This window comes from Bacillus rossius (genome assembly GCF_032445375.1).
Source record: "Bacillus rossius redtenbacheri isolate Brsri chromosome 9 unlocalized genomic scaffold, Brsri_v3 Brsri_v3_scf9_1, whole genome shotgun sequence".
NCBI classification, from domain to species: Eukaryota; Metazoa; Arthropoda; class Insecta; order Phasmatodea; family Bacillidae; genus Bacillus; species Bacillus rossius.
In genome coordinates, this window is record NW_026962012.1 from 10,126,899 (window position 1) to 10,145,811 (window position 18,913).

General features: G+C 39.5%; 1 protein-coding gene across 1 annotated transcript; it reads left to right on the top strand.

Moving 5' to 3' along the window:
• The first annotated feature begins 6,046 nt into the window (after positions 1-6,046).
• On the top strand, positions 6,047-16,286 carry LOC134542567 (uncharacterized). Its single transcript, XM_063386938.1, has 2 exons — positions 6,047-7,271; positions 7,559-16,286. Exons 1-2 carry the CDS (start codon positions 6,115-6,117, stop codon positions 7,821-7,823), a joined length of 1,422 nt encoding a protein of 473 aa, XP_063243008.1. The 5' UTR covers positions 6,047-6,114; the 3' UTR covers positions 7,824-16,286.
• The last annotated feature ends 2,627 nt before the right edge of the window (positions 16,287-18,913 follow it).

The following is an 18,913-nucleotide window of genomic DNA, read 5'->3' on the forward strand; positions in this document are numbered from 1 at the left end:
GTCCAGAGCGCCGAACCTACCAGCTGCCGACCCACGGGCGCGCACACCTGCTCCAGAATGCGGGGCCTATCAGCTGAAGAGCCGCGAACCGCAACTGGACAGGGCTGCCGGAGCAAGGGGTGCTACCACGTGGCGGGACCATAAGCGGCGCAAGGTCGGGCTTCTCGAGGGGGGGGCGTTTGACGTCGTCCGACCGACGACCATCCCTAAGCCCGACCTGCAACCGCCAGTATACTCTCCCGCTAACGGAACGCACCCCTGGCCGTGGCCCACCCGAGTCGAGCGAGCCACCGAGCCGAACGGCCAAACCAGACATTATTATTATAAAGCACACTAAATCTGAGTGGACTAGAGACGAACTACACCCATTCCCCCTCAAACAATTAATTACGAATTTTGCGACCTTAAAGTCTCTCCCAGAAGCAGTCATTTAGTTTTTAACGTAATGAGGTCAAGCTTGGCGCGGCAGGGGCCGACGCGCCACCGGACGCCATGCCAGTTCCGCAGTTCTACACGACTCGCGGACCGGGACGGTTCTACGTCACACGGAGAGACCACAACCATTGTCTTCATCGCAAGTAACGTCCGGTAAATATAGTCATTTAGCATAAACCAAACCTTTTTCTATTCACCTCTCCGTGCGTGCCCGGTCCGTTTTTTACGGTTCAGGACCTAATCCGACCGCGTAAACGTAAAGACGCCCCGCACCACACCTGGTGCGCAGGGTCGTTCTTCAGCATACGGCACGGGCCATCTCCCGCAAACCACAGAACTTTCTTAAGGCCACGCGCCTTCGCGCGGACCACAAACCCGCAAGGGAAACTTCGCCAAGTTTAGTGGCGGTGCGTGTACCACCCAGTGGGCACGGCACCCGCGTAGAAACAATCGCTTACGGGACTGGCTTACTCCAGTCACCCACAAACTCTGTGTGCCACGTCATTTGTGCGCGCCTAATTTTCATTAAGGGTACTTTGTTAACGTAATTTTGCGCCACGTCATTTGTGCGCGCTTAATTTTCATTAAGTGTACTTTGTTAACGAAACTTTGCGCCACGTCATTTGTGCGCGCCTAATTTTCATTAAGTGTACTTTGTTAACGTAACTTTGCGCCACGTCATCTGTGCGCGCCTAATGTTCATTAAGTGTACTTTGTTAATGTAACTTTGCGCCACGTCATCTGTGCGCGCCTCTCTTGCATCAAGTGTACTTGGCCTGCATACTGTTACCCGAGAAACCAGTGCCACGAAACATTGAACATATACCGGCCTGCACCCCGCAACGGACAAGTAGCCCTCAGGGGCATGTCTGTGCTCAGTAATTGTATGGTGTGACGTCAATCCCTTGAATAAAGGCACGTCGCTACTACGGCAAGCCCACGCATTCTTCTTTAACGTAAATTCCCAAGAAATACCGCCGACGGTTCTAGCGGACCACGCTGGGGCAACGAACCACGAACCCCCATTGGTTAGACACCGAGCTAGCCTGGCGCCCTCCCGGAACATAAAACGTTAACCAGACCAGCCACCCCGCTAGAACTCGCGCCCGGACTCGAACACGAGACCGCGGCTGACGGCACTGTATTGTATAATAGTGTTATTTGAGATCATACCTGCATCCTTACTATTCTTAATTATTATCTTTTGTTCAATATAGATACTAATATTTATCTCTACCTATACCTAATAAGTATGAAGTTTTTTTTTTTGTCAAGCATGGGCTCCACACAGACAATTTTTTTTATACACAAGTGTTTTAAGACTTTTGTTCAAGGTGTAGTTCAATCACAAAGAGATTCATTTCACAATACTTTTTTCCCCCCCTACATCATAGCATTATATAGTGAGTTAGTATTTTGTGAAATTGTTTGTTGTATGTTGTTGTTCCACATTTAGGCAAGATGCACTATTTTTACTTCTCTACCCACCACTGTATGGGTCGCGCGAGGAGGTGGTAATGGGCAGTCTTTGTGCCAGTGGCGTGTACCATTGGGGCAACCTCGCTGGCACAGTGGTGGCCCCGGGACGTCCTGTGATGCTGACCGGGTGGGCGTTGCGTTGGTTTGGGGTGTGTTCTCGATAGCTCGTCGTCGGGTCGGTGGCTGGGTATCAGCTCCCCCCCGTTGTGATGTCTGACTGAGGCGTCCCCGACTCGTGCCCGGTGTTCCCTGTTGCCAGAGGTCGCGCAGGTTCTGCTCGATGGCTGCTGCCTGTTGCACGTATTCTTCTACCGACTCCGGGCGACAACAACGCATGAATGGCTGGAGGCCAGTGTGGAGTAACGCCGTCATGGTGGGTAGCGCTGTCGTGGGTCGAGCGTGCAGGTCGACGCGCGCGAAGAGACGTAGTTTTCGTGCTATGAACTGTTCGGCCGTTTCGCCGTCTTTCTGCCGCTCGCCATAGAACTGCGAAGTGCAGTCGACCAACGCCTGTTCGGTGTCGAAGCGGCGAGTTAGTGCGCCGGCGAACTCTGTCCACGGCATGCCGAAACGTCCCCATATGTCCCACCATTCGTGTGCTGTGCCTCGCAGCTGTCCGCTGGCCTGTCCCGACCACTCGTCTACGGGTATACCTGCCCGGGTCAATCGCACTTCACAGTTTTCCACGAAACTTCGTGGGTCCTCATGTGAGAGGCCACCTAATTCAGGTATTGTGAACTTGCCCTGGTAACCCTGGGGGTGGTTGTACGTAACGAGGTTCGGGTCGGCAAGTGGTGTTGGCTGTTGCGCGTGGCGTTCCCCTTGTGTGGCGTGTGTGCACGTCGTGCAGGTGGTCGGGCGAGTGCTCACCACGGTGGTGCTAGTTTCCGTTTCCGTCTTTACGGGTTGTGCGTGGTTCTTCCCTGGGAATTGTCCGTCCCACGGTTGTACCCATGAGTGATTGTGTGGGTCGTTACTGTGGGGGGTGCATTGACAGGTCATGTACCATGGTCTCGACCCCGTCAGTAGATCCGCTCCCCTAGGCAATACGCACTGGGCGCACACAACGTCGGAGTTCTGGGTTTACATGTTGCTCCAGTTATGGTGCGTGTTTAGCGGTGTTGGTTCGTGCTTCTCGCTCGTGGCTCTGTGTGCGCGGGGCAGGTCTGTGCGCGGGGTCGCGCTCGCCGGCTGGGCAGGTGCCCGGACTGCCGCACAAAATGGAGGCCGAGAATGGCCGCGGCGGAGGTGATGCGCAGATCGTTGTGCGCAGCGACGGCCGAGAGCGCCCGGACAGCCGCACAAATCGGAGGTCGAAAACTGTCAGCGTTGGGGAGGGGGTGCGGACGGGCGTGCGAGGCAACGGGCGAGGGCGCCCGGACACTCGCACAAAGTGGAGGCCGATGATGGCCGCTGTGGAGAGGGAGGTCGGCCTTTGACGTAGGCCTCTGTGTCGCATGTGGCGCTGGAGTGTCGAGCGGGGTTGGGGGGGTGTTGAAGCCCCTTTGTCCGCTTGCTTTGTCGTGCCGGCCTGTCTGGCCCTAATTACTTTTGCCTGTGCAAAATGGCCATCCCGTGTCCGTGCTGTGGCTTGGTGTGGCCGGGGGAAAAAAAAAGACTTAATAATGGCTCAAATTTTTCGTGTTTTCGTGAGAGTTCTTGTAATTTTGTATGGAGAAAATCTTGATTTTTTTTTATCTTCGCCCCACACAGCGGGCGCCAAATGCCGTCGTCCGGGGTCTCGGGCTCGAGTTCCGGTGTGGCTCCTAGCGGGAATGGCTGTTGTGGATGTAATGTTTCCGGGTGGGCGCCAGACTAGCTCTGTTTCTAGTCGATAGGTGGGTCGTGGGGTCGATTGCCCTGCGTGGCCCACTAGGACCGTCGGCGGTGTTGCGTGGGTTCTGAGGAATTCCCTACTTGGCGGTGGTTGGGAGTCGTATGGTTAATTAATCAGATGCTGAAGGGATGCAACAAATTACGTGTGTTGTTTATTCATGCGACTGTGGTTTTAGTGTAATACCGTTGATTACACGCCACGTCGTACATAGGGTGATGTCACACAATACAGAAGTTACACAATTACACAAAGTTAGTCTGAAAGTTACGTAATAAGACGTGGCACAAGTTCCCAAAAATGTTACGCGAAGGTGCGTTGCACAAGTTGATTAAATGTTACGCGGTGGCGCGTCGCACAAGTTTACAAGAGAAAACGTTCCAGATTCAAGGCGTCGCACAAAGTTACTAAATATTACGTATTAGCGTGGCACTCGGCGATTCTGAGCCTGGTTACTCAAAAGAGGGGTGAGGGCGATTGGAGGCGGCCAATCCCATAAATCAATGTCTCGAGGCGGTATTCGCGTCCACTGTAGTGGAGTGCGGACCGCAGCTAAATTCGCTCAAGTTCCCTTACGGGGTGGTGTCAGAGCCGGAGCGACTGGTTTTAGTTAAAGTTCTGTTCTTCGGGAGGCGGCCCGTGCCGTATGCTGAAACTACCCCGCAGACCAAGTGTGGTGCAGGGGGTGTTAAAAGTTATGCGGCCGGATTAAGTCCTGGACCGAAAATTTGACCGGGTACGCACGGAGAGATAAGTAAAAAGAGGTTTCGAGGAAGTGAGTATAATTACCAGAAGTGTGTTCAATGCAGACAATGGATGATGTCTCTCCGTGGGACGTGCGTCCGCCCCGGTCCACGAGTCGCGCTGTACTGGCGTGATGTCATGGCGCCCGGCCGAGGCTCGGTGGTCCTCGCGTCAGGGTTGACCTCATTAGGTTAGTTTCTAATGTGACACGTTAATAAGAGATTTTAAGGGCGCTAAATTCCTATATTAATTATGAAAGGTTAATTAACATCACTCGCCCCTTTTACAAATTAGAGTTAGTATCTTTACGAATTATGTCCTCTAAATTATACGTCACACCAGCGACTGTTCGTCTCTTGCCGGACTGCTCTGGTGGGGGTTAATAACGAACACAAGGGGTTAATAATTATGTCACATGGTTAATTAACTAATCACTAACACACACGTATCGACGTATTTACACACGTGAGTGCCCGGGCACTCCTACATCGCACTTTTGTTAATAAACTTTTAATTTATACATAATATTGTTTAATATTCTGTGTTCGTTTTTGCAACATGGTCGGCTGTAATGTCGGTCTGTTTACTAGGGGACCGGGTTCTACCTTGGTTGCTGGTGGCTCGCCTGACTCGGGTGGGCCATGGCTAGGGGCGCGTTCCGTTAGCGGGGTTGAATACTGGCGGTTGCAGGTCGGGCTTTAGGGTGGCCTTGGTCGGACGACGTCATCTTAAATTTAAATATTGTAATGGTAAAAATTTTATTAATTTTAATATGAAATTTGTTTGAGTAATGAATAAGAAATTAATTAAAGATTTGTAGCTAAGGGGGGGGGGGGGGGGGGGTTTGAACCCCTTACCCCCCCTCCCTTGTGTGAGTACTCTAAACTAAATGTAAGAAATGTACAAACATGGTGTGATTAGTTTTGGGGAACTAATATTTTCTACCGAGCCCTTGAAAATTAACAAAACAACAAACATTAAATGTGTGAGTGTTAAATGCTCTTGACTTTCCAAATGACAACCAACAGTTGTATACTTAAGTATAATATTATAAAATAAAATAATCACTGACTAAGATTGCTCCAGCTATATTCCAGTAAACAAAATACCAATCGTGTGGGAATTTAGCGTAGCTAATACGTAACACAAAAATGCATTATTTCACATGTTAAACTCAGGATTTTTAAGAAAATGTATTTTATTTTTACGTCTTTGAATACCGTCATTATTCCGGAAGTTTGAGGCTACCTTCTCTTCTGTTAATAAAATCATGAATTATGTTCACCAAAATATTTTGCACCTCACTTACGGTTTTCATGTACATAATTTAGTGTAGAAATTTATATTTTTTACCACTTTAGTAATTATACTGCCCTAATTTCAAACATATTTTTCATAAACTTTTTGTTCTATCATTACCAACGGCTCAGCGATTGTATAAATAATAAACACAAATTCGTGTCTTTTGGGTTTTCAGAAGATAAATTTCTTTCTGTAAGATAGGCAGCAATGTGTAAGAATATAAATACGACCAATAGCAAAACCAAACTATTCACTTTTATTTTTTTTAAATATCATGGTGCTGAATTTGAATTGGTTGTGTGTTTACAGTTACGTACAAAATGAAGGTATTAACATATATTGAAATATTATGTTTGTATTTTTATGTCTGTAGTGGATTCCAAACAAATACATATTTTAATGTGACTGATAAATTAGCCGAGTTATTTGAATTGGGCAAGAAAGATTATGAAAACATACAGAAGAATGGGGAGACTAGTGCTTGTTGGGCAGAAAGTATAAATTACATGATTGACGGTTGTAAAAACCTAACAGAACATGTCCAAATGGATATTGCGCTCAGATACAGTGATTGTTTTGTAACTTCGTGTGGTTTACAAAGCCATGGCTGTGCCTTATTACGTGACGTGGAGAAGAAACAATGCATTAAAAGTATGTCCTCGAAAGGTTATCACGCTTACACAGGTTTTTTTATCAGCGTACAAAACATCTGCTTCTTTTTGGAAAGTGAAAGGTGGCACAAAAGAACGCAAATAAATATTAATAATTTGCTAGTGAGCTCTGCTTTGCTGACACAGAATTTAAAAGCATCTAGTAAAGCTAAAAGTTTATTACTTCACAGCCAGAAGGAGACTATTAATCTTCAGAACAAATTTAGACAGAAAATGTCAGTAGTGAATAAGATATTCGCAAAGTACGAACTTGCTTGGAATAATACTGTTGAAAAATATGTCTCTGTTGCTGATAAACATGGAAAATTGGTACTGACCATTTATGATGTATTTTCTGGACTAAATGGATGGGCTTTAGATAGATATTATTGGCTAGGAACAGTAATGTTTTATATTGTAAGTGTTGCAAGTATGTATGCTTTTACAGTTCAGCCTAAAGTTTGCCATGCTAGATTACGTATAGTTTTTATTTTGTCTGTTAATGTGTTTCTAGAAAATATCTTATATTTATTCTTTTTTGAAAACAAACTTATTAAAGAAGCAGATGAATTGAGTGGGTGGATATGGATGACAAGGAAAGTTGCACTTATTTTGTGTGTGTTACTGATCTTTACCTCTGGCTACAATCACTCCGAGAATAATATTTTTGGTCTTAAATGGATAAAAAACATAAACCATCGGTTAAATGCTTTAAAAGTTATTTTCCAGAAGCACAAGCAAAAAGATATTCCTGCTGCAGAAGGTGTATGCAACATTCCAAGTATTTCCAAGTCTCAAAGACTGCCCAGCAATACTCTGGCAACCAGGTAGGACAAAAACATGATTTGCTCGAGTGTTTTTGCAAAAAAGTTTTATTCTATGTACTAATCATGGAAATAATATTTAATATTCTGAAAACAGAACACTTCAGTACTTTCCTTAGTTTGCAGAATGTTGAATTATATTTTACTTGTATGTCGTGCCGTGGTTTTTCAGTACTCGGTTTATGAAGCTGTCGTCAACTCTCGACTATTGAGAGTGTACTATACATTGCTGTGTTGAACACACAGACATTAGCTCCTGGTCTACAGTGTCGTCACGATGTGTGTTGCAGAACGAGCGTGGAACGAACTCCCACACCAAGGAGTTACGACGTGAAGACAGAGTTCGCTGTTCCTCCAGACAGTAGCGTGTCGTCTCTCGGGCATCATGTGCGTTGCAGCCCCAGCAGGGAACTCACCCCGCCAACTCCAAGGAGCTACAAAGTGAAGACAGAGTTCTCTGTCACTCCGGGCGGTGGCCTGACATCCCTCAGGAGATACAACCTGCGCACCCGGAACACTCCTCCCGTCGAATCCGCTGTTGCAACTGCGCACTGACTGACAGCACTGCAAGTCGTTACACACGCATCATGTTCATCTCACCAAACTCACTACAAGTAACAGAAATTGTCTCATTTCAATTCTAAAACAAGCACACACTAGTGCATTCCTTACCACAGACACATTGGTGCACATTATATAGGTAAAAGATTTCTGGAATCAGCTTGACATACTACATAAATAATATAACCAGTCATATTTATTACATTTTTAATGTTACTTAGACAATATTTGCAAGCAAGACAATCTTTTGGACCAGTAAAACAATATTTATGTATTATTTACAATGCATTGCAGGTATGACTATATAAACTTATCTTCAGAATTCAGTTTTTGAATGATGATTATTCAGCTGTTACTTCACTTATTTGAGAAATCTTGAAAATAGTATGTTACAGCCCCTGCCTACCTGGGCACATATGGTTTGCAGAGCTTGAGATAAAACCACACATCATTTACAAACCACCCAAAATATCAGATTAGTGTCTGATTATGGAAAGAATTTAAGCATATGCTGGGGGCAAATGAGTAGTTCTGTTTCTGTATTTAGTTTTAAATATATTTATAGGAGTGTGAAAATGACTGAAACTTGTGTTTTTAGATAAATTTTTAGGCATAGAACACTCAGTACAGATTCTTAAAGTACTAGAGGGACATACATTACATTTTTATCTTCATATATCTGACATGTAATGTTACATGGTTACTATTAACATATCATAATTGCTGTGTGCACATGATAATAAATACTGCACATCAGTCCACAGCCTTGCGCTTAGAGGTGATAACCGTGCTAGTAGTACCAGCGAGCGTCACACTTATCATCCAACCTCACCAACACAAATACACTCCTGACTAGGTGGGCCCCTTGTAACAGTCTTGACCTCATAAGCTAGCTATGGTCTAGATGTACATACATTAGAACACTATAAGAAAAGAATTTGCTGGGTTGAAAAATTTTCAAGCTCCATAAAAATGTTGCTTTCAATGATTTATGATGGATGTCAAGTGAATCAAGAACAATTAATGATTTTTACTTTTTTTTATTATCCTTGACTGAAAATGGTTGCAATGGCAGCCATCTTCCAACCGGTCATCTTCCAATCACAACACTGTTCCAAATAAACCAAGAAAAACAATTTTAAAAAAGTTTGCCTCTTTTAAAATAATTTACTTTTACATAGTTCCGAGATGTCCGATGAACTAAGGTTAGTTACATCCCAAGGTTATACACAAACTTATGGTACAAGCCAAGTACTAAAAGGAAATTTCAAAGTCTTGTGGCAGGCTTACACTGATGACTATGAACAACAAATTTTAATTTACATTGTTCAAAAAATGTTTATAATTCAGCATTCCATGAATGCATCGTCCTGAAGAGATAATGTTTCCTTGGCCATACTGTGTTTCAGACGCGACTGCAGGACACTTGTCGATAAAGAATTACTGCATTGAATAATTTCACCATTTACTTGACATCAAACAAATTATTCTGTACAGAGCTATGAGTCATTATGAACAGTATTAATTTTGTGTTATTTTGGAGACTGTGACAAATTTTGTGTAAAGTAAAATAAGTCTAATAAAGTAGTTTTCTGAAGCTCTCCACACCATATATGTGCCCAGGTAGGCGGGTGCCCTTAACAAGATCGTTGATTTGTTTTATTTTTGACATAATTGAATTATAACTAATGAGGAGTCAAATACAGCAGTAACTAAACCATTCTTGGTAAGCCTCGACAATGCTAATACTTAATACAGTATGCTTTTGAATTTTTTTTTTGTAAATATGTAAGGATTCACAAAATTGAGCTTACTTCTGGAACTACTACTCATTCTAGTGTTATTCATAGTTCCAGACCAATTTGTGCCAAAAATGATAGGCTGTATTGACTATTGCAAGACAAGCCACAATATTTTGTAGTGAAATGTGTAGTAATTTTTTACAATATTTTTAGATTTCCATGTCATTAATTTACATCTTACCTGTGAATAATCTCATTCTAACAAGATCTGTATTTTAGTTCACTAAGTTTTAAAGAAGGGGTATTTCATGCTAAATCACCTGGTTTGGAAATACGATTGTGCTTCATAATCTGATTTCATTTATAATTAATTGTTTCATACATAACATAATAACAAATCATGTTTTGGTTTGATTAAGAACAAACTACTTATTGTAGGTGATGGTCCACAGAACATATTTTTTATTTAAAAAAAAAATTAACAAAATGTACTTGTAACAACCCAGATTACAGCCTTCCTCATGCAATCCATTAAAATAATATGTTACAAATTTTTTGTCATATTTTGGGTTCAATGTAAAGTTTTTGCTTTTTAAAGTTATTGTAAACGTAATTCTCTGGGTTTATTGTTTTTATTTCCAAATTTCATAAATTTATTTTTCTAGTTTTTTTTTTTGCTAGCTTCTATGTGTGGGAAGGCGTGCTGACGTGATTTTCCTTAGTTTTTTCCACGATCGAGGCTTTGTTTCTCACGCTAGGCGTGTGATTCACGGTCACAGGAGTGCGAGAAAGATACAAAATCGCTGCATCGTGGGAACAGAAGTAAGCATTTCGTGGAAGCCTCTGTTACCATGCGCCGTGATTGGCTGAAAATTACGTCAGCGAGCCCAGGACACTGCCTGCACGAAGGAAAGGAAGGCTGTAAGATCAGTCATTGTATGAGCACCGTGCCGAGAGGTCGTGGTCGGGCGATGGCTCGCATCATTTAGCAATGTAATATTGAACTACAACTTAGCGGCTACGGTTTGGGCGACGCCTAACAACCTTTTTTTTTTATCTTCTGACATTTAAATAAATTAGAAATTTTTGACCCTAGTCGTAGGCGAAGCCCACAGCGAGGCAACAAAGGGTTTTGTCCAGCCGTCGCTGCCCGGAACTTATTCTGGCAATATAATGTAATTTGTAATAAGTCTACTTGTTTTATTCCCTTTATGGAGGTTGCGGTTAAATTTTTGTTGTGTGCTCTGTTGTGCTAAATATTTTGTGATTTTTAAATGAATAATTAAAACCAGATAATACATCGAACTTTGCGTATAAATTACTTCTTTCTTCGTGATCTGCAACCTGTATGTTCCACTCATCACCAAATTTGAGCTAGCCAGAGGTGGTGGGTGGTAACATACTGAACCAAACACCTTGAACTCAAACAGTGGTTTTCCTCATAAAAATCACAGAATGCATTTCAAACAATAATTCATGGAGAAAATCTTGACTAGGCTGATTGCAAATGTTTATGTTTTTTTTTAAAATCTAATAATTAATATCCTATCACAAACTGAAAGCTATCCTGCTAAGTTTACTCAGTTATCAAATATATTGATGGTTAAAGAAGTTGAGAAAAATTGCTGCTTTTATGTGTTTAAAACCAGAAATATATTTTCATATTTTGTTTAATAACTGATCAATACCTGACTGTTTTATGTACCTTAATGTTGCCCATTACATTTCATTTTTATTTTTCACTGTGTGTTCTACAACATGGCATAGCATACTTTAGCCACTGTTTTTATTATTATTTTCATATTTTGGTCTAAGTACCTATTACATTAAAATTATAGTACAGAATTGTGTGTGAGTTTTCCACATTGTAGCTGGTTGGTATTTTGTCATAACACCCTTTAAAAAAACTGAAGAACACTTTACAATCCAGCATTGCCATTTCAACGTTAAAAGATCAATTACAAAGTACAGAAAGCATACTTTTTATTTCTTTTCTGTATGTATGTCAGTCTATATAATTTTTGATGTGCAAATATCTTAGCTCTCAGTATAGAAAATTTGGTAGGAGTAATTTCGTGAATGGAACGGCAAAATGTGTAAACAGGATGCTGCTATTTGTGGAAGTCTCAGAATTATAGTAAAAATCTGCAGACCTGTGTGATCCATCCATTAATATTGATTTCATCAGCATCACAGAATTTACACTGCACATAGGTATAAAAATTAAACTTTATAATAGTACATGGAAGTCTTTATGGACTCATCTGTCGTTTAAGCAATAACAAATATACATATACCTACTTTGTTTTAGGTTTATTTTGTTTTAATGTCTATTGGACTACAACTTAGAAGATAGTGCTGCGTTGTTAATGATCTAGAAAACCAACCAAAAGTAAAATATCTTTGACGCCATGTTTGTTCCAACACAATTTCCCTGGAAAATAAATTATAGGTATTTTTAAAGTTCAAATATATCGTGTTATGACTATTCAGGTTTACATAATGTATTCCAGGATAGTTTGTCAGTACCATAAATCTTACTTTGGCATACCAATAAGCTTAGTAGATCCCTCAAGTTTGCGAAAGTTAATACATACGGGTGCATGTTGCCACATTTGGGTCTGCCATCTTGACAACTTCGGCTCATGGCTATAGCAGTTTTTGCATGCCTATTTCATTTCATTTCTGGTGTATACTCAAATTTCAATCTCAACATGCTTAAAGAAGTATGTATGTATAAAGTTTCAAATGCAGGCATTGATACTTCTGGTCTAGAGGGAAATGTCTCATGTGAAGTGTTCGGTACTACTTGTTGATCAACTAGCCCTGAGAAATCAATAGTACCATCTTGTTAAACAGAATTATAGTTAGGTGGTTTTAAAAAAGGGAAAATTTATTTGAATACTTTTCGTATATCATAACGCTTCACATTATTTTAAAATTTCTACGTTAAAATATGACCAAGTTTTGTAAAAGTTTATTTGCTACATGAGAATACATGAATTTGCTCGTTACCGAAGTTAGATGTTGACACATCACTGGCGAGTAAAAAATAAATTAAATTGGACATCTAAATGGGCCTCATAACCTGTAAAATAAGATAATTGTACCCATTACAGCTTTCTTATCTAGGCTTTAATTGTGCAGAATGTGTTTCAAAACTTTATGATTCAATATTGTACCCTTTTCTTAGTTTCATAAATAAAAATTTAATAACCCTATTATTTTATCGTTAGCTCTTTAGGAAAATTATATATGTTATAGGTATTGAAGCACATAGTCCTAGGTGTTTGGGCATGAAATTACCCACATAACTTTTACTACTTTTATTGTTAGAAAACTGCCTGATAATAAAAAAAATATTGTGAATGGTATTGTCACTTTGTGATGAGGCTTGTTTGCTGTAATACTCTGGAATATAATTCTGTATATTATGTTAAACTTAAGTATCTGTGTACTAAGGTGAATGATGCTCATTTTGACCACTAACCAGTGCACTATATTCAAAAAAATATAGTATACAATTATTTCAACATACTTAGGTGTAGTGTAAATAGTAAATTTTCATATAGGTCTACATTATTTTTAGGCAGGCACTAGACTAAGAGCCCTAGCTATTATTTAGTAAATTTTTAGCTTTTATTATCTGTATGATAAAAAAGTACTATTACAGAAATAGTTTATTTCCACAAAAATGTTAACATATTTAATATGTTTTGTTTACTGACAAATTTGGAAATTTTAAAAATGATGTAGTATCTAGTTAGTATCTAGTTATAATGTTTAATATCAGTATTGTTAACATTTTAGTTTTCTTGGTCTTTATTATGTGATTTTTTGACATTCCAATCCAGAAATGATTGTAACACAGTTTGGTAATTGTTCTGTATCATGTATCCAAGTTTATCCCTAGATCTTGATGGCATGATCCTGTAAATATTAATTCTGTGGTACATGAGGCTTGCTGTTTTAATTTAGTGTGTCGAAAGATCCCGCACATAAAAACTTGTCATATAAAAATAAATAATCCTAAGTTGAACACAAAATATAGTTTCCTTTTTATTCAACTTAAGACAATTATCTTTGTCATCTTTAGACATACTAAATCGAAACCGCAGGCATCATGTACTACAGGATCAAAATGTAGAGTATCATGCCATCAGGTTCAAGGGATAAACTTGGATACTTAATATGGAACTGTTACCCATAGTTTTAATGTATGTGTGTGTGTTTGGGTATTTAATTTATGGTCTTGGTTGTAGTGCTTTTATGCTTGTTTACAGGAAGTTCAGTGGAAATCACTGTAAAATTTTTATTTTTTATTTTAACAAATTCATCTATCCCTCACTTAGCATGAGTAATGTGTTCCTAAAATGTTTGTGTTATTCAAAATCATTTATTCTAAAGCATTAGTCTCCATAAATAGCAAGGCTAATTTACTTACTGTGTTCCAAAATGTGTAGGGAAATATTCTTTACATAATGTTGTTGGGTATAATTCACACTCGGTGATAAATATGTTACACCATTTATCTTTATAACCCTACCATATAATACTTTGTATGACAAATACGACACCGCGTAATGGGAGATAGGTGGTTATTTACTTATCATCAGTCGGCTGGTTGGCATGCTCGCCTGGGCGGGCGTGACCTTCAACTCACGCTGCATACCTTTCCAAACCATCCTTTACTGACAGTGAAACCGATGTTACTGTCCAGGTATTTCCATTTTAATTTTTCAAAAATTATAATGCTTGATCGCATAGCACCGCTTGTTTCACACCAACCCTGTTGGGCTGTGATATTTTTTTTTTCATTGCACCATTCATTTAACAACCTTTTCCATGTGAATCATCTGTTCATTTCTGTTTCAGTATCTAATGCCAAATATATTCCCGCTAGTGCAACCAACAACATCAGACTTTTGATAGAGTCCTTATTTTGTACGATTGTGCAATCAGTTGACTTGCTTAAAACTGAAGTGCGACCTACTTTAGTGTGGCTTTCATGACATTCTGCTCACTGTAATACTTTTAGTTTTGTCTCAAATACTTGAACAAAATGCATTATGCTTTCACTTGGAAGCCATGATTCCAACTACAGGTGCTTGCGCATGTACAGTTACTGGCAGATGAATTGGCAGATGAATTGCTTTGTGTTGTGCGAGTTCCCTACCACTGGCTAGACTGACGTTCATCACGGCCCGGTCTGTGGCCGGGCGACATCTTACGGCCTGGCGGCATATGTACGGATGTAAAAACATTTAGTCCTTTACACTTAATACCCCTTGACTGAACTTGCTATATCTGATGTTTGTACAACAGTTAATAGCAGTTAGACCTGCACACACATCTCTTTCTCCGTCGTATAGCGAACTGTATGCCACAGTACATCTGTTTGAGTTGAAGCAGACCTCTTGGCGTCATGCCCGACTTATTTTATGCCTTTAGCAATTTCCTTCTAACTGAAATTTACAGATGTACTATTCAAGACTGGGGCAGTAAAATTAACATCACGCTGAATGAATTCGCGCAATTAGAAGACGTGCTAAGTGAGGGATTGGTGTAAAAGTAAATACATTTATTACTCTGTGCACTTGAATCCATTGAAAAGGTTTTTAAAAATGTTTGCGTGATCATAATGAATACTTAAGAAATCACTGTTGATTCAAAACATAAGAGAAGTTCTTTTGAAGTAGGTCTTAGATAATCAGAGATAACAATTGGATTAAAATAAAAAGCAGTGTCACTAGGGTATTTATTTACCTGAATATAATGCTATAGTTTTTTCAAAACTTAGGAAGCTAAAAGTGGTGGTTGTGTTAAAATCGCAAACTTATACATATCTTGCCAATGGGAAAATTTCAATTTTTAGAACTACATGCTGTCTTTTAACTGTTTCAGTTATGTCACTTTAGACCACTGTTAATTACTGCCTCCTGAACCTCAACTTAGTTGAAAAACTGCACGCTCTGCCTATGAACTGCATTACTTATCTCACTTTAGTCCGGGGCTTACTGAACCTGTGCACAGGCGTGACAAATAAGAGATGCAGGATGAAGAGGGTGCAAATGGATTTATTTTTTCTAACTGTGGCTTGGGTGTTTGAATAAAGACCATGTAAATCACCAGAAAGGGTCTAGTTATTATGGAATAAATTCAGTAATTTAATTAATTTTCAAGTACTATATACTTGGATTGCTATTCCATTCCACAGAGTGGTTTACATAAACTCATGATCAAAAAGTTTGGGTTTACATTATATTCAGTCACATTATTATTGGGTAAATACAGTATTTAAAATGCAGACACAATTAGACGAAGACCTTTGTTTTATTCCAGTTATATTTTAAGCTACAATATTTTTTGTACTATCCGTAAATGTTTGGGATTTGCCCCAGAAGAATATCCCTGTACGACTTAGAAGCTTTCTAGTGTAGACTGACCTGTTTTTCAGAAGTTTCTTATTGTAGGATAAAATAGTCTTAGTTTCTAAGTAAATTTTGTAAAATATTTTAACATAAAAGTACTACTTAAAAATCTGTGTCCGCTAAAAAATGGATAGGTATTTTTTATTAATTTTAATGGTGCTAATTAGGGTATTATTGTTCCAACTGTTTTAGTACAATTTTCGTAACCTGATATTTTTATATTTCACACAACAGTACTGTTAATTTATAAAAGTGTATTTAATAAATCTTTCGCTTTTGTAAAATGGCTTTCTTTGTAGCAGTAGTATTTGGTTATTATTAAAATCACTGGGTTTTTTGACGTGACGTCTAATAAATCAATGAACGCCGGCTGCACGCACGAAAAAGTGTCCCGTTGCACACATTGTCCCGTTACACTCATTGTACGCTTGCACCGCATCTATCTCTCTTCCACTTGATTGGAACAGCCATCGATTTGACTTTTTCGAGGCACATTAAACTTGAAACACTCCCATTTGTTTCCTACTTTTCCTATTATCGTCCTATCCTTAACAGAATAACACAGATTGGAAGAAGTTAAAGAGCATACATGTATAAATGTTATAGTTAAAATAATCTCTTTGTTAAAGTAATAAACATATTTGAATTAATGAGTGCAAATAAAAGTAAATTTATCAATTAAATTCTAGATATCACTTCACTCCTTTTTGTATCCATACAAAACAGTGATAATTCAATAAAAATGATTCAATTTTATTCATAAAAGAGTGCAATCATTTCATCAATGTTTTGCTATGACGTCACGTTAAACTATCGTCCGTAAACCGACTTTACAGATAGCCAATTTTTTTCTTTAAATATAATAGATTTATAAGCTATATCCAATGGGAAGTCGAAAAAAGCAGACGTTGGAACGCCAAGGATGCACTATTAGCCTTGCACCCGATTCCGTCTCTTGTGTATCACATGACCTGAGCAACCTGGTGTAGGTCAGATGGAAACAGAACTGGGAGAGACTTAACCACCTGACCCAAAACAAGCAGCTTGGAAGAAGGTTTGGTGTGCAAGGTCTCTGTGACTTGTGACCCTCAACGCCGCAATAAGCCTAGGCTACATTCGTGCTAGCATGCAAACAGCATCAAATAGCACAGTTGCACATACACACAGCCTGTAAGTTGTACCTATATCCACACTCAACACAGCAGTTCAAATCATTCAAATATACATATTTTGCCCTCATTTAATTCTGTCAAAATTTTCATTTTCAAATGTTTGTATTTTTGTCAACTAATATTTACAAAAAGCAATTATTTTCCTAAATCCAAGCATTTAATTTCACAGTTGTATTGTGTTTTTGTGTGAATATTTATATTCACATATTGGAGGATTCAAATACATGAACTAGGCCTAAAATATTCTCAAATATGAAAAAACTAATAAAATTCACATACCGTATATACTCGTGTATAGCGCGCCCTTTTTTCCCCTCAAGTAAAGGAAAAAAATAAGGATGCGCGCTATACACGGGAAAAAAATTTTTTGGGGGGGGGAGGCGGGGAGGAGTGGAAGTCGTTAACTGCCGGGTGACGGGTGACGTTTCTGGCCAGCCCCCACACATACGCACAAGCAACAAGGCCTCTGTTTCACACACACACACACACACGCACACGCGCGCGCGCAAGCTCGCACATCATGGTCTCTTGTTTATTTTTAGACCTCCCCCCTTTACAGAAAGCCAGCTCAGAAGCTAGTAAAAAGAGAGAGAGAGAAAGAGAGAATGTTGTCACCAGTTCCCCCCCCCCCCCCTGCAACTTCTTCGCTTCCTCCATTCCTCACCGGTGAGTCATCAAGTTCTCCGCGCCAGCTTAGCAACGTAGCGCGGCACGCCTCCCTCCCTTCCTTCCTTCCACGTACCAGTTGTGACGATATAGCGCTTCATTATCTTCCGTTTAGACAGCAGAGTTTATGTATTTTCCTGACGCATCACCACACATCAATTTAAATAATTAGGTACCACAAAATGTTAGTAAAATTTATTTATGGGGGGAAAAAATTTTCAATTTTTTTTTTCTTTGGAATTAGTTGCAAAAATCGTGGTGCGCGCTATACACGAGGGCGCGCTATACACGAGTAAATACGGTATTTGTATTTATGTATTTCTATTAACCTATCAGGGTATCTATATTTTACCACCTTCATTATCTGTACACTGTTTTCTCGAGCTATGAAACAAACTACATATTTTGGGTATTCCCAAACATTCCCCTAAAGGAAAAGTTATGGTTCACACTCCACCAATATACCCCTTAAGAATTAAAATCAAATTAAACATTTCAAAAATTAAAACATCACATACAAATTTTTATTAGGCAAAAGAAAATTATATAAATTATGTAAAATAACAATGGGTAGCTTAAACAAAATTATGTTCTACCAAAGTTGAATTGAATCAGTATCTTCAAAAATATACATATATATTCATGATAAAATATTAAAAACCTCATGATTTTAAAGGCCAAAAACAAACAATTTTTCAATTTAACTTTTGTGTGGTCTATACTTTTATCTTGCATGAAATGAAGAACAAAATTAAATTATTATATCGGGTTATGCTCGTATGTTTGTAAATAACTGTAATCAAAAAATAGATAATTTTATTTTCCTCCACTGCTCTCTTCATGCATAGGAAAAGTGCCTGTCTTACATTTGAGAGCTGTCTCGGTATAAAAAGTTCATAAAAAGAGTCAGTAAAACAAGTTTTAGCAGTGCAAGTGATATGGGGCAAATAGTAAATGTTTATTAAATATTTGTTTTGTTCATGGTGTCAGGTATCGAGCCAGTGATACCTTTTAGTACGAGCTGTTACCGGTGCCGCCACTCGGTAACGTTTTGTTTTTTCCGAGACAAACTG